General features: G+C 45.8%; 1 protein-coding gene across 3 annotated transcripts in view; it reads left to right on the top strand.

Moving 5' to 3' along the window:
- The window catches only part of AGBL3 (AGBL carboxypeptidase 3), a 357,981-nt gene that overhangs the window by 140,200 nt on the left and 200,621 nt on the right, over positions 1 to 17,160 (top strand). For all 3 annotated transcript variants that reach the window (XM_068277556.1, XM_068277557.1, XM_068277555.1), the window contains exon 3: positions 3,543 to 3,597. In XM_068277556.1, the coding sequence (XP_068133657.1) occupies positions 3,543 to 3,597 (55 nt within the window). The remainder of the gene's footprint in view (positions 1 to 3,542; positions 3,598 to 17,160) is intronic.

Below are 17,160 nucleotides of genomic sequence, written 5' to 3'. Positions count from 1 at the left end.
TGGGTATCGAAGCTAGACACCTGGCACAAACTGGCAATGTACGCAATAGAGGTGCTGGCTTGCCCGGCAGCCAGCGTTATGTCGGAACGCTGTTTCAGTGCTGCCGGAGGCATCGTCACAGATCGGCGTATCCGCCTCTCCACAGAAAATGCAGACCGTCTGACTCAAATTAAAATGAATCAATCCTGGATTGGAAACGACTACGCAACACTCCCGGACCCCAACCAAGTAACATGAACAATGAACATCTGTGATGGGTTAGCGTTTCCGGTCCCTGTTTATTGAACCTCTCATCTGTATTACATTTATGACTGCATGGCGACAAAATGCAAATTGCTATCCGCACGCTTCTTGTCCTCATGCAAGGCCTGGGTTGTTGTGTCTCAAAGCGTGGCCTTCTCCTCCTGCGCCACCTTCCTCCTGTTCCATCACGTGTGCTGCTGCTGGGTTAGCGTTACCGGTCCCTTTTCCTGGAACCTCTTATATGTATTACATTTATGACTGCATGCTGACAAAAAGCATGTTACCTGTGCAAAGAAAACAGACATTTCCCGCATTTAAAAGACAGTTTTCCCTTTGAAACTTTAAAATCGATTTTCTCAAAAACTATAAGCTCTTTTTGCTAAATTTTTTTCCTCTTGTACCCACATACCCTGCAAATTTGGGGTATGTAGCATGTAAGGAAGCTTTACAAAGCACGAAAGTTCGGGTCCCCATTGACTTCCATTATGTTCGGAGTTCGGGTCGAACACCCGAACATCGCGGCGATGTTCGGCGAACGTTCGCGAACCCGAACATCTAGGTGTTCGCCCAACACTAACTTCACACTCCTAATGCCGCATGTAATCACCCACAGTAGACCAAGTGGCAGAAACACAGCACTGGATTCCAGCTGACAGGTGAAAGCACAGCTTCTGCACTGTTATACTCTGCATTTACACACTGAGCTGGGGATGCATCAGGATAGACAGGTTGTTTGTGTATCAGGGATTCCAAGTAGTTCACATCCACATCCACATTTTTTTTTGGGGGGGGGGGGGGGGGAATGACACTGGACTTTTTGCCTGGGGTGACAAAAAGGCTAAAAACAGGCCAAGCACTGCTATAGGTGTACATTTAAAGCCCCCTCTACCAATCCCTAACTGCCATCTGACCTCCCCCCCCCCCCCCCCACACACACACACACACACAATCTTTGCTTATATTTTGCTCTAAATTCAACCCTATTCTCACACAAGCCCTCCTCTACTGAACCCTAACACTCTAACACTAACCAACCCTCCTTGCATCACGGTATGCTCCCCTGACGCAGCTCATCGCAAAGGCCATGAAAGTCTATAAGGCAGGCCACAGTACTCGTGGTTCAATGTGATCCAGTGGAAGTGGTCTGGGCGAAGCAGAGGCTGCAGTGCGTGGTACCGTGCTTCGCATGTGTCTATGAGAATTAATGCCAACACGAACAATCTTTAAAGATGGAAACAATATAGCATGCATGCGCAGATTAAGATCATTGAGGTGACGTACTTCCTGACCAGCAGTTAGCACGTCACTGAGCAGGAGACGACTGTAGCAGGTCTGAAGTCCAAAAAGGGGTCGAACTAAGTACTAGCAAGTCATACCTAATAAAGTGGTCAGTGAAATAGATACATTTTCCTGTTCTGTTTCTTTTGGTCGATTTATTAGCATACCATTTAGTAACCATGAGCCCTCAAAATACCAAATGCTGTAACAATGACCACAAAGTAGCAAATGCAGCCATTATGACCATCAAGTAATAAAAGCGGTAAATGTTACCTTTGACACATGAAATGCAGCAAACATGAACACTTTACCTCCTTCATGTGTTAAAATGCAGCAAATGTTACCTCCCACTCATGCTGCTGCTGCCTGCACACTCCCCCAGTTGAAATCCTGGAGTCTTCTGCCTGGAGCTTCGATCTTTCCCTGGGCTAGGCCAATGCACTCCACCAAGCAGCACTCCACCGAGCTACAGACCCAGCACAGGACTAGCCCTAGCCGTAGGTCTAACCCAGCCCTGCATGGAAGTTATGGAAACTGCATCACAGAAGCCATGCATCGACCTCAGCCACTTTGGGTACCAAGCTCTGCAGCGGACAAAGCCAGCCAGTGGGACAAAAACGGACACCAACCGACCAGGTTGCGCCGCAATCCTAGGGGGACTCTCTCTCTATCACTGTCCTTTTCACTGTCTTTTTCACTTTCTCTCTTTCTCTTTCCTCTCCTCTCTCTGTCTCTCTCCTTGGGTTAGACTGGGCGGCATCTGATTCAAAGTATTGCTGCAAAGCGTTTTGAGTGCCTTGGACGGCATCGGATTACCCCCCCTGGTCCTTTCCCCGGGCTCTTTTACGTATACGTCTCTCTATGCTTTATTTCTATGCCTGTGTTTTCACTGTTCCTACTGTATGTATCTACTGTATATGCCTGTATGTATCTACTGTATATGCCTGTATATGCTGTATGTATCTACTACTGTATGTACCACCACCGACCCTGTTGTGCCAAAACCAATTCCGGGTACAACTCACATTGTATGTGGCAAAATAAATTCTGATTCGGATTCTGAAATGTGGCAAACATTACCTCCCACATGTTAAAATGCAGCAAACTCCCACACATGAAATGCAGAAAACATGTGAAATGTGGTAAATGTTACGTCCCACAAATCAGAAATGCACATACAGTATATGGAATGCAGCAAATGTAACCACAGACATATATGCATTAAACGTTCTTTCCACTGGGTGCTGGTGGTAGAAAGGGTGACACTCTGTGCTGTCTGCTGGGTAGGGTAGGAGGGTGACACTGTGTGTTGCTGGGTGGGTTGGGAGGGTGACACTGGGAGCTGCGGGTCGAGAAGGTGACACTGGGTGCTGCTGGGTAGGGTGGGAGGGCAATGCTGGGTGGGGACACTAGGTGCTGCTGGGCTCTCCCCCTCTTGCTGCCCTCCCATAGCCCCCCCCCCCTCCCACTTCGGGGCACAGCTGGGCTGTATGACTGTGTCCCTCCGTAGAATCTCAATTCATGCCATATGACATCGGGGGCCTACAGAGAAATACTGCACAGTGATAAGCTGCAGTGCAAAAGAGGGGAGGACTAGGCATCAACCCCTACATTTTGCCATCTGAATCATATGATTCAGACGGCTTCATGGTAAGGCCGGCCCTGATTATGTGGCATGGATCGATTGTAGCCCCCGAGTGAACCCAACCTGTGGGTACTTTGTGCAAGGCAAAAGTATTTTTTCATCCATTTTCATAGACAGATTATTTCCCTTTTAATTTGTTCTTTTTGTAATACAGAAAACAGGAACATATTTGAAAGATAAGCTGTGCTTGGAGTTCAGCGTTTATGGACAGCAGCATTGCAGCCATCCATCACAGATATCTCTGCAGTTTGTCAGCCAGGCCATTGCTGCTGATTGGTGGACTGTGGAGAAATGATAAGATCACAGAATAAGTTATGTTGTGCATTGCTAGTGGGAATTATTCACTCACAGTGTCCATGTTTGCTTTGATGTGCAGGAGGAGGACCCTTACGATGAATCAGAGGATGCTCCTCCATATGAACTGTATTCAGGTATCATGCAGAACTTTGTTTATTGCCTTGGAGTTTTTTGTAAGCATTCTTAATATAGACTGTCTGTCACATTTCTTGTTTATTGTAATGAAAAGACTGGATTGAACATATGGAATCAGAACACAAATCACTTTCCTAATGTCAGGGGAGATGGAAGTTATTGCTTGGTTACTGTTCTTAGCGCATCGGTAATGCAGTAGTCAGTGTAGTGCTGCAAAGAAGAAACTTGGAAGCAAAATAAATGTAGTAAGTTTTTTTTTCTAATCTTCACCTTTCCCTTGCCCCCCCCCCCCCCCCCCCCCGCCCAATCTGTCTCCCAGCCTTCTACACGCTCCAAGTAACCCCCTTCCTACTGTGCTTACCCCGTATTTGTTACACTCTTCCTTCCCCATCCCTCTCATTGTCCCTTTTGTTTCCTAATCCTACCTTCCACTCTCACCTTTTCTCTCTTGCACTGCTATCCATCTCTCTTCAATTCTGATCCTTTTGATAAGGTTGCTCATTGATTAGGAGTGATACACCCATCCAATTCTGATTGGCCTGCTTTATTCCATGTAGTATGGGGGCCAACAGATTTAGAACATTATGAACAGATTGTGTAGGTTAGCTCTCTTAAAGTGTACCTGAGACGGTACACTGTACCTAATTTACACATACCTGGGGCTTCCTCCAGCACCATGAGGATCATGGGTTGTCCTCCCCTGCCGCTCCATTGTCCCAGGATTGCCTCCAGTATCAGTCATGGTGTTCTGCGCCTGCCCAGCTGCAATGCTACTGCGTAGGCGGAAAACGATCCCAGCCAAGGTAGCGTGACGGGGGGCCCATGGGCAGGCCGCGCAGACACAGAACACCTCAGCTGAAGAAGATAGCGGACATGATCCTGGAACAACAAAGCAGCCGGGAAGACAGCAAGGGAGCCCGGGACTCACATGGGGCTGGAGGAAGCCCCAGGTAAGTATAAATACACCTATATTTCATATCTCAGTTTCCCTTTAAGCCTCTTGTACACACACCAAGGGATTTCTGTCACCCGGCAGGGAACGGTACACGCTCCTTTGGGCGACAGTGCTTTGCCGATGCTGTACAGATGAGCCACTAGCCTCCAGGCTAGCAACATGTCTCTTGCTAGGGAGGGGGTCAGAAAGAGAATGAGTAACGTACGACAGAATGGATTCCTGCAAGCAGGGGAATTGGGAGAACAGGGCAGTGCTCAGGCATTTGGGATCTCTAAAGATCCAGCATGGTGGATCTTTAGCAGACATTGGACGGATGCTGTACACAAGCTTCTCAGCCAAGGTGTTATTTATCGTCCACCAGGGCTGATTTCATGTATGTACTTAGCTATACTACATGGAAGTGGTAAAATTAGCCAGTCATTGGACAGTTAAAATTCGAGGTGTGCACCAGCCTTAAAATATTTTTTTGTGTGCCCCAGCATTTATTCAAAATCACTATTTCAGGATCTCCTCCAAACATAAACAAGTTGGTTATATACTACACAGAATTAAATTCACCAGGATATATTAAAGTTAAACTGAAGTGAAAAAAAAATACTTACCTATGGTGAGGGGGAGCTTTCCCTGTCCCTTCTTGTTCCCCTCGTTCTAGTGCTTTCACCCTTGTTAGAGTTGTATTTGACCATTCAACCAACTGGTCAAATACACCTCCATGAGCCCATGGAAGGCTTCGGGAGCACTTGTGTCCCCAAGCACTCCTGAAGAGGGGCGGCTTCGTACAGTGCATGCATGAACATGCTCAAGCTGCCTGTCTTGGGGAGCGCTTTGGGACACGCGTGCTTCCGATGCCTTACGAGGGCTCGCGGAGCCAGCAAATTCAAACGAAGGTGACAGCACGGCAACCAGGACACCGAGGGATGAACGGTAAGGCTCTTTAGGATCCTCTCCACAGGTAAGTATCTGACTTTTTTATTTTTTCAAATTGATTTGCACAGGAAGGTTTAACAGTTCAGAGGGACAATTTCCAATCAGTTAAAGCAAACCTGGATTGAATAATAAGTCTTAATAAACGTACACATGACATATTTCCCACCCGCCTCATCAATCTTTTTCTCCTCTCCCGAGTTCTGTTTGTCTACTGTGATTGATGGAATTATCCATCCTCCATTTTAAAAATGGTGACGACCCTGTAACAGCTTCCGGGTAAGCACTTTGTTAACCTGCAACAGAGCCTCTTGAAACATGGACATTACCTTGCACATCAGTTGTCCTTTCAGTTATAACTGACAGCAACTGATATAGTGTAAAAGGGCTCTAAGGCTTTCAGTTCTGACAAGATCTTGTCAGAATTGGAAGAGATCGTTGTTAAAATAAAACAGTGAGCTTCTGAGGTAAGTATGTAACATTCATTTACAGGTACATCGTGTGTTTATTTTACCCACTTCAAGTTCCCTTCAACCCCCTCCCGAAATGCCTAGGGAGGGTGGCAGCCCCAGGACCGCCTAATGCCGATTGGCGTCAAGTACTGGGGGCGTAGTTTAGCAGGGAATGCGCGTGCATGCGTGATCGTTCCCTGCAGAGACGCGGAGCTTCGTGATCAGCCTGCCAGCCGCAATCACGATTGCAGCAGCGATCAGAGACCACCAAAAGACAGCCCTGTTAGGGACAAGAAAAGGAAGCATGAATCATTCATGAATCATATCAATCATCATAAAGCTGCAGAGTGCTGAATTGTGTAAAATTGCCTGGTCACTAAGGGGGTGTAAACCTGTGGTCCTCAAGTGGTTAAGCTCTTTAGAAGCAACGTGAACATGTTCCAGGTACAGTTTTCAAGCAGGGACAACCTCATCCTTTAATTCGTTTTCACTGGGTGACATGCAAGTATTTTAAAATCGAGATTAAATCAAGAAGTCTTCTGGATTTTCATTGCAAATTTATAATATTGCATATTGGATGCATGATTGGCCTAGAAGAGAAGCGTTGAAAAGATCTGCATGAATCAGCTAGGCAAAAATCATTGACTTGCCTTTGCCTTGTGTTTCAGGAAGGTAATGCTATACTTTTCCTGAGTTTGATGCATCTGCTGTGTACACTACTCACACAGACTTACAATGTTCTGTACAGAATCCTAAGCATGGCTGATCTACAGATCCCCCAAACACACTCCTAGGTGTAATCACCTAACCTTGACCACCCTCGAACAGAGGCAGACCACAGTGCGCAGATATATTCCGTTACTGCCACTCTCCTCCTCAGGCATATCCGCCATCTCGGAACACTGAGTACTCCCTGGTCGCATTAACGCCCACGATCGCTGACAACCATCTTGGAAGTGACACTTTTACTTCCACCTCTACGGTCACGGCTGGTGATTCATCACAGTCCACTTGGAATAAACATTACCTTACAGCCTGAGCTGTCTTAAGCCAATACTGACTCTGACCTTGCATAAGCAATGCCTGTTGTTGGCACCTTATGGTTCAAAGCTGACCTGCTTTAGAAATGTGTTTAAAAAGTTAAATATGTGTACAGACACACAATAAGAATGACGCTAAGGACTTGTCTGCTGTGTTCTTACTATTTCGATTTGTGAACTGTAGCCTTTGTAATTCATAATTTAAATATCTACCTTGGTGTAAATGGGCAATGGAAGCCTGTCCCTTGCATCTCCCTTCCTCAGTGTATGTGGAAGTGACTGTTGGTTCCCCTGAAATTGTTTTTCTGTTTGCAACTGTCACAGTGCTGGTTTGCAGATCAAACTAGAACAATTACTGGTTCTACGGGCAACAAGCACAAATATATGATGTACTGTCTCCTAAAAATAGATATAATAGGGCCCATTTACACCTAAGCGATTAGCGGGCGATTCCCGCTAATCGCTAAAGCGCTATCGCTTTTTAAAGCGCTAGTGCTTTGTTACCCTGTGGCAGTGTTCTCACTGCCGCGATTGGCGCCGATCGTGAGTGTTTTGAGATTAGCGCCAATTACAAATGCGTTGCCTGCAGCAGTTTTGCCGCGATTCTGGAGCAATCACGATTAGCCTTCAGAGAAGTGCAAATCGTGATCGCTCCAAAAACGCGAATTTGTCAAGTGATTTTTTCACGTTAAATTGTGGAAAAATCACCCACGCAAAATGCTAATCGCTAGCGTTTAGCGATTTTAGGTGTGAATGGGCCCATAGGACGGTGGCCACAACTTCTGTCGCTGGTATCTGCAAGTGTTATGGGGGGGAATGGTGGCTGCACGTGTTATGGGGGAAATGGTGGCTGCACATGTTATGGGGGAAAGGAGTCTGCTCATGTTATGGGGGAAATGGTGGCTGCTCATGTTATGGGGGAATGGTGACTGCACATGTTCTGGGGGGAATGGTGGCTGCTTGTGTTGTGGGGGGAATGGCGCCTGCTTGTGTTATGGGGGAGGATGATGGCTGCACGTGTTAAGGGGGCGAAAGGTGGCTGCACGTGTTATGGGGGGGGGGGAATGGTGGCTGCATGTGTTATGGGAGGAATGGTGGCTGCATGTGTTATGGGAGGATTGGTGGCTGCACTTGTTATGGGAGGAATGGTGGCTGCATGTGTAATGGGAGGACTGGGGGCTGCACGTGTTATGGGAGGAATGGTGCCTGCACTTGTTATGGAGGGCAATGGTGGCTGCATGTGTTATGGTAAGAATTGTGCCTGTACTTGTTATGAGGGGGGGGGGGGGGAATGGTGGCTGCACGTGTTGTGGGGGAAAAGGGGGCTGCACATGTTATGGGGGGAATGGTGGCTGCTTGTGTTATGGGGGAATGGTGGCTGCACGCATTATGGGAGGACTGGGGGCTGCACATGTTATGGGGGGAATGGTGACTGCACATGTTCTGGGGGGAATGGTGACTGCACATGTTATGGACGAATGGTGACTGCACTTGTTATACAGATATCAGTCTGATCTCTGGACCTATCACCGATGACCATTTCAGCCATCATACATTTATTAACTATAAACACCTTTAGACTGATAAACATATTCACGGACCAATAGGTAAACTCTGGAGCTTACTTTCATTTTAATGTTCAATAGATTTCAGCTGACGATGACCTCTGGCTGTGTATTTTTCCATCAGATATTCACTTTCTGTTGGCCAGCCCTGTGATAGTTTTCTTCTCTAAAACATACCATAAATTCCATGCGACTGAATGAAAAAAGTTGTCACTGGAACGTGAAGCCTGATATTCCTGGCCGCCTTTTTGTTCTGGTGCATTTTACATTTTTGTACGCCCTGGGCGCTCTCTGTGCTTTCAGTACATCGTATTCTGCAGCACTCTTTGACTGAACATCTATTATCCGGTCGGGCAGCGGGAATTCTTGCAGGCACGGGTCACAGCGGTTACTGACTTTTTAAGCCACTCTGCGCTCACACTAATCACAGCCCAGCGGGGGGCGCCCTATGCAAGCCTTCCCTCCTCCTTACTGCTTTCCTCCACGCGGTGCTTTGTATTCCGCAATTTAATGACCAGACACCGCAGCTACCTTCTGTATCAATTCTATCCTTAACTAGCACAAAAGCCCCATGTGGAGACCTCAAACCTCTGAATGCAAAGGGTCACGCCGCTATTAAATGTATTGGAGAATGATCAAGCCTGCAGGAAACCACGTGGCTACTCAGGCAATTATCCATTACCTGACCTGTGCGGAGAGAAGTTTCTCAGGAGTTTGTAGTTTGTGCATAAGTTTGAAGAAGGCAGAACTGGACCCTGAGCATTAAAATGTAAGGAGGGTACTGCACATTTTTCTTGGATAACTGGAGAATGATCAAGACTTCAGAAAAAAAAAACATATCGATACCCATTCATGACCGTGACGGGTAGTCTGTGCAGAGAGATGTTTCTCAGGAGCTTGTGGATATGTTTGAAGGAGACAAAACTGGGCCCTCAAAGTGTATGGGCCGTTCTACAGATTTCTCTTGGATAGCTGGAGAATAGAAAAATATTACAAAAAGCAGGTCATGCTCCACCAATTATCTGTTCATGACACCAAGGAGAAGCCTGTGTAAAGAGATGTTTCTGTGGACTTTGTAGTTTTGGGATAAGAACCAAGCTGGCCCTGGATGTGGCCAGTTCTGCAGTCAAAGAGAAAAGAGGCAGAAGAAAATGAATCAAAGGTGAAGTGAGCAGGGCAACCCTCTAACCTAATATTTTGTAAAGGAGCAGAGCAAAAGATCAAGACATAGGCAGGGGACACTCCTACAGCGATTGGAGGATCAACATTTCTCAATATAATAAAAGAAAAGGAAAAAAGATGAGGCTATTGGATTTCAGCATTGCCACATGCAAAAAAATAATGTTTTATCTCTGTGGCTGGAAGTGCAATTGAAATACACTTTAAGTCATTTGCTCTCCCAAATAGTAATAATAAAAGTTAAGTAGAATTCCTATAATGCCCTCCATTGTCTCCCTCACCCCCAGTTGAGTCTTCCTTCTTTAATGGACACCATTGCCAACATTTTTTGCCCTCCCTACCCCTCAGTTGCTCCCTGTAGTGGCCACCATTGCTCCTACATACTGCCATCCCCAGCTGTTCCCTCGGTTGTTACGTGTAGTGGCTGCCATTTTCCCCAGGTACTGCCCTCCACAATTCCATGCAGTGTCTCATGACCCATATAGTGCCCTCCATTGCTTTCACGTACTGCACTAGTTTCCAGTGCCCTCAGTTTCTTCCTGTAGTGCTCTCCAATAGGGACCATCCCTATTGCTTGTTCAGTTGGTTCAATATAGAGTTGTTGGGGAATAGACAACTACAACTACAAAGAGCTAGAGACTTACTGGGTCTATGCTCATTCTCTACTAATGGTATTTTTTATTTAATATCATTTGGAGAGAAGGAAAGGGGGTCACACGCAATTCCTTTTACTGGGCATGCATGGTTTTTGAGCTTATGCATGCTCGGTAATGTATGCTTGTTAACGGTCACGTTTGTGTCTTGAGTTTTATTGTAGGTTCGAGCACCTCACCACATCAAAGGATATCCCCCCCCTCCACCCATCCCACGGGGGCATGACGATGCTTCAGCGTCTATTAAAGTCCAGGAAGAGGATGTACTGCGTCAACTCCGCAAACTCAACCGCAGAAAAGCTGCAGGCCCGGATGGCATGTCATCAATGTGTCTAAAAACCTCTGCAGTCCATCAAGCTCCCATCCTTACCTCCATCTACAATAGGTCCCTAGCAGAAGGCAGGGTTCCCCCTTGCTTCAAAAGGTCTACAATTATCCCAGTCCCCAAGAAACCAGGAAACACTGAACTCAACAACTTCAGACCCGTAGCCCTCACTCCCATCATCATGAAGGTCCTCGAGCGACTAGTTCTTACTGTCCTAAAGAGCTCCACCGATGCCCTCCTCGATCCTCATCAATTTGCGTATAGGGCGAACAGGTCAGTTGAGGATGCCATCAATGTCAGCCTGGCGTACACCACAGAGCATCTCGACAGACCTGGTTCCTATGCCAGAATCCTGCTCTTGGACATTAGCTCGGCCTTCAACACCATTCGCCCGAACATTCTGCTCAACAACCTTGCGCAATTTGAGGTCGACCCATCCCTCTGCAGGTGTGTTGGGGACTTTCTCACGAACAGAACACAGCAAGTCAAGCTCGGTAACTGCTCCTCCAGTGTGAGAACCACCAACATAGGGGCACCGCAGGGGTGTGTACTGTCCCCACTTCTGTTCTCCCTTTACACCAACAATTGCACCTCAACTGCTGACTCCGTTAAGATCATCAAATTCACGGATGACACAACCATCATCGGTCTCATCAGCAGCAACAAAGAGCAGGCCTACCGCAGTGAGATTGAGAGGATCTGTAACTGGTGCAAGGAAAACAATCTCCTCCTCAATGCATCCAAGACTGTCGAACTAATTGTAGACTTCAGAAAACTCCCTCCCGCCCTCCCACCAGTCCTCATTGAGGAGACTGAAATCTCCAGGGCACCAAGTGTTCGGTTCCTGGGCACCACCATCACCAGTGACCTAAGATGGGGGCAAAATACCACCAGAATCCAGAAGAATGCCCAGCGGAGGCTATTTTTCCTGCACCAGTTGAAGAAATTTGGCATCCCGCGTGTTCTGCTCACCAGTTTCTACTCCGCAACAGTTGAGTCCATCCTCTGCTCCTCCATCATTGTCTGGTATACGGGGGCCAACGCTAGAGACAAGTACAAACTTCAGAGAGTAATTAGCGCTGCGGAAAAGGTCTTAGGCACGACCCTGCCCCCTCTCGATCTCCTCCACGCTGCCAGAATGATGAAAAGAGCCAGCAGGATCTCTCAAGACCTCTCCCACCCGGGAAGCCACTTCTTTGAGCCCCTCCAATCGGGCCACCGCTTCAGAGTAGTCCGCTCCAGAACCACGAGTCGTAGAAACACCTTTTTTCCCCAGGCACTCCTACTGCTGAACACTCCCTCCAAACACTTCTCCCATCTGGTCCCCTCAAGCTTAGCCCATGTACAACTCAGTTCTCCAGTCGCCAACACTGACTGACTCTAGCCCCCGCCTGTAACAATGCACTCTGCACCTATGCTATGCTGATATACCTGTAAATGCATGTATTTATGTTTTATGTCTTTTTGCTCTCCACCATTGTCATGTGTACCACAACCAATTCCGGGGGTGCCAACAGCGCACTCGGCGAATAAAAGCGATTCTGATAAAAGCGATTCTGAAGTATCCGTTTTTTTTTTCTCCTTCACCTGTCTCGGGTTCTCTTTAATGTCATTAGAAATTATCTTTTTTTTTTTCAAATCGGAGCTAAGAATTTCCAAAATGGACAATAAGCATTAGCATCAGTACTCAGTGTACTTCAGAGTCCTGTTGCTATGAGACTGACCTGAAATGTCCACCTTGTTGCAGGACTTAAGAATTAGCTGCACAGTAGGTTGCTCAATGTGATGCAAATAATTTTGAGATGATACAAGTGTTTTGCTAATTTTATGCAAATATAGCTTGTGCAAAAATATAAAGCTTGCAAATGGACCTGTCAAATGAAGCAGGTGTTGCATTTGATTAGGCCATTTTTAAGCTGCATAAAATTTGCATCAACTATGAGTTATTAGCTCATTGTCTGTCCCGACCGCATAGCGCAAGGGACTTGTTAGTTATTATCAGCACTTTGGATTGCTTATGTTTTATATGCACATAAATGCAAAGTAATGAAACTAGAATAATGTTTGCTATATAGAAAGCCTAACAGAAAGACTGAAATTATCCAGTGTTGTAATAAACAGGATAAATGGCTGAACACAATTCATAATTTTTATTTACAATAGCACTCTTTACTTTAAAACTATAATGTGTTTGGAAACTTATAAAAAAAATGCCTAAATAAAGTTCAATTTGTCTTGGAAAAAAACACACATTGGGGTTGAGTCACTATAACAAATAGCGTGCCTTATCAGAGTTAACATGCCTTATCAGAGTAGCACATCGAGTGCTACTAACTTATGCCTGCTAATTGGCAATGACGAGAGCTCCACTCATCCTGCCCTGAGCCCCTGCGGGTCCAATCACTTTAAAGTGTAACTGTCGGGCATAAAATCAAAAATTACTTCTTTATATCTGGTAAACAAGTAAGAAGCATGCTAACCAGGCAATCCAAAAGTTAAAATCTCTATTACTTTTCTTGTTTATAAATGATCATTCCCCAGTTTACCTGACTCTTATTTGGTATGTTGCCTCAAAAAGGGCATACTGGGTTGTCTTTTTTTGCTTCTTTATTCCCCCTCAGACTAAACTAATGTACAGAAGCACAAAAGGACAACCCAGCATGCTCTGCAACTTCCTTTGTGCGGCAACGTACCAAATAAGAGTCAGGTAAACTGGGGAATGATCATTTATCAGCAAGAAAAATAATAGTGATTTTAATTTTTGGATTGCCTGATTAGCATCCTTATTACTTGTTTACCAGATAAAAATAAAGCATTGATTTTTGATTTTATGCCCGACAGTTACACTTTAAAGGACATTATCCCCATACTTTGATTGGCCCAATAGGCTGCCTGTCAAGTTTCCTGTCAAGTGACATGCTGCCTATTGGGCCAATCAAAGCAGGGCTGTGGAGTCAGAGTCGAGGAGTCAGAGTCAGAGCAATTTTTGGGTACCTGGATTCGGAGTCGGAAAAGAATGCTCCAACTCCTAATGTATTGAAACTGTAATTATAATAGAAAATATGATAAAATGTTCTATTTCTCAGATAATAGTCATTATAAATTATATATACAGTAATAGCTGTGCTTAGCCCACAAAAATTAAATAAACCAATCAAAAATAGTTACTTGTGCTGCTTCAATAAAGCAGTCCGCGTATTTTTAAAGTCAGATATACATATCTGATTGTGACTGTATATATGATGTGTACACAGGAATCTTTTATATATACTAAATAACATCACTAATAGAGATGGTCAAGGAGATGCAAATAATTCTGCGTTGATGCTGGTTTATGCAAATTCATGCACTCCTTTTTGATATGATGTTAAAATTTGGTTTGGTGACCACGAATTAAAGTGTACCTGAGACTGATGACAAGAAATGTTTGATACATACCTGGGGCTTCCTCCAGCCCCCTTCAGGCTAATCAGCCCCTCGCTGTCCTTCTCCCTCACCTTGATCTTCTGCTATAAGTCTCGGTAATTCAGCCCGTCAGCGCAGTCCGGCCGTGTGCCGCTTCCACAGCCAGGAGCGTTCTGCATCTGCGCAATAGTGCATATATAGAGTATAGTACTACTGTGTAACTTGAAATAAACCTAAAGCCCCATCTACACCATACAATTTTTTGTCTGATTCGATTCAAATCAGTTAGATTCATTGATTTGATTCAATCTGACATGTCCAATCGGGATTCGATCCGATTCAATTTGCCATTGTTTTGTAATGGCAAATTGAATCGAATCGAATCCCGATCGGACATGTCGGATTGAATTAAATCGAATCAATGAATCAAATCGGACAAACAATTGTATGGTGTAGATGGGGCTTTAGACAGATGAAAGTTGTATACGGTACATACCTGGGGCTTCCTCCAGCCCCCTTCAGGCTAATCAGTCCCTCGCTGTCCTCTTCCACCACCTTGATCTTCTGCTAAGAGTCTCAGTAATTCAGCCAGTCAGCGCAGTCCGGCCGTGTGCCGCTTCCACAGCCAGGAGCATTCTGCATCTGCGCAATAGTGCTGCGCAGGTATAGTACGTTCCTGGCAGCGGAGTGTGTGCATGCGCACCGGCTGACTGGCTCAAGTACCTGGACCCATAGCAGAAGATCCAGGTGGCGGGGGAGGACAGTGAGGGACTGATTAGCCTGAAGTGGGCTGGAGGAAGCCCCAGGTATGTACTGTATACAATTTTCATCTGTCTAAAGCCCCATCTACACCATACAATTTTTTGTCCGATTTGATTTGATTCATTGATTGGATTTGATTCAATCCGACATGTTCGAGCGGGAGGCAAAACAATGGCAAATTGAATCGAATCAAATCCTGATTGGACATGTCGGATTGAATTGAATCAATGAATCAAATTGATTTGAATCGGACAAAAAATTGTATGGTGTAGATGGGGCTTTAGGTTTACTTTAAGTTACACAGTAGTACTATACTCTACATATGCACTCTGCACAGAGCTTCAGGGAATCCACTGAGAATGTTATGCACATTAACCCCCCTGGCGGTATGAAAAATTCCGCCAGGGGGCAGCGCAGTAGTTTTTTTTTTTTTTTTTTAATCATGTAGCGAGCCCAGGGCTCGCTACATGATAGCCGCTGCTCAGCGGCATCCCCCCGCCCGCTTCGATTGCCTTCGGCGATCTCCGATCAGGAAATCCCGTTCAAAGAACGTGATTCCCTGGAGGGCTTCCCCCGTCGCCATGGCGACGGGGCGGGATGACGACGTCAGCGATGTCGGGACGTCATTGGGAGTCCCGATCCACCCCTCGGTGCTGCCTGGCACTGATTGGCCAGGCAGCGCACGGGGTCTGGGGGGGGGGGCGCGCGCCGCAACAGATAGCGGCGATCGGGCGCGAGCCGGCGGCGATCAGTGTGCTGGCGCAGCTAGCAAAGTGCTAGCTGCGTCCAGCAAAAAAAAAAATTATGCAAATCGGCCCAGCAGGGCCTGAGCGGCACCCTCCGGCGGCTTACCCCGTGTCCAGCACGGGGCTACCGCTAAGAAGGTTAAACACAGAGGTGTTGTCTATCAACCATAAAGCTAGTTCAGATTGTACATGAAGAATGTGTAATGGAGGAAGAATCCCCTCATTCTCCTGCAGAATACCTGCACATCACTCTTACATGTACCCACAGTTACATTGCCTAGGGCCTGATAGATGTTCTTTGTTCCTGTCTGTACCTTCTACAAGTACTCTTACCAAGGACTAGTTTTAGGCCTCGTTCACATCTATGCAGCGCAGATGGCCGTACTATCGCACGGCATCTGCGCCGCTACCCGCTGCACTGCTGATCCCATCCATTGACAGTGAATAGGTCAGCTCTGCGCTTGCGGGCAGAATGCATGCAGCAGTACGCAAGCGCATCATAGCGCATCGTACTTCTGCGCAGCGCATTTGATGTGAACGACAGAAGGGCTGTCTATACCCTTCTACCGTTCTTGCATGTTACCACGTCATATGAAGGCCTAAGTCTATGACTAAAAGTATTAGAGGCAGAAGATCAGCTGGATAAAAGGGAATACATATGGCAGCCTCCATATCTCTCTCAGTTCAGTTGTCTTTTAAAATTCCTAAGCGTTGGCAGTTAAGAGATGCATTTCATGTTACATACTTTCAATCAACAAAATTGTAATATGCAAATTAGAGGAGTCGGTGGAATACCAACCCGAGGAGTCGAAGTCAGAGGATTTTTGTACCGACTCCACAGCCCTGAATCAAAGTGTGGGGATAAAGTGCTTTTAAAGTAAAGGAACCCACAGGGGCTCAGGGCAGGATGAGTGGGTCTCTCATCATTGCCAATTAGCAGGCATAAGTTTGTAGCGCTCGCTATGCTACTCTGATAAGGCAAGTTAACTCTGATAAGGCACGTTATTTGTTATAGTGAATCAACCCCATTATCACTTAGGTGTCCTAAACAGTGATAAAGTTAGTGCTGGATTAAAAAGCTTGCAGTAGCTGTGTTGTTAGAGTTCATCTTTAGATTTATTTTTTGGCAAAAGTTCTGCTTCGAAGGCGCTCTTATAATTTTATTTGTCCATTTTTTTTTTACATATTTCTTTGTTTCCATCATTAAGCTTACAGCGCAGGGGACCTTTCTTTATTTTGGATTTTACTATTTATTTATTTTTTTATTTATTTTGCTGTTATTTTTTTCATATCAGTTTCAACATTAATTTGAAGCCCATGGCGCGTGTCTGTACGTAATAGGAGCCAAGAGACGGCGGCGAAGATTGATGGGTCCACCGTCCTTATTTATTGTTTATAACGGCGTGATTAATGGTCTCCTCTGCTCAGTAATGTAGTACTCATTTGCCTGCGCGTTAAAGGCGCTGGGTGATTTATTCGCTGCAGCGTAGGTGTTGCATTTCAATAGCTTGACAGTGATAACATTATATCCACATGGACTATCAATTAGGCACCGA

This window comes from Hyperolius riggenbachi, chromosome 3 (genome assembly GCF_040937935.1).
Source record: "Hyperolius riggenbachi isolate aHypRig1 chromosome 3, aHypRig1.pri, whole genome shotgun sequence".
NCBI lineage: Eukaryota > Metazoa > Chordata > Amphibia > Anura > Hyperoliidae > Hyperolius > Hyperolius riggenbachi.
Note: the sequence above shows the minus strand (reverse complement) of the source record. Positions and strands in the feature narration are given on the sequence as shown.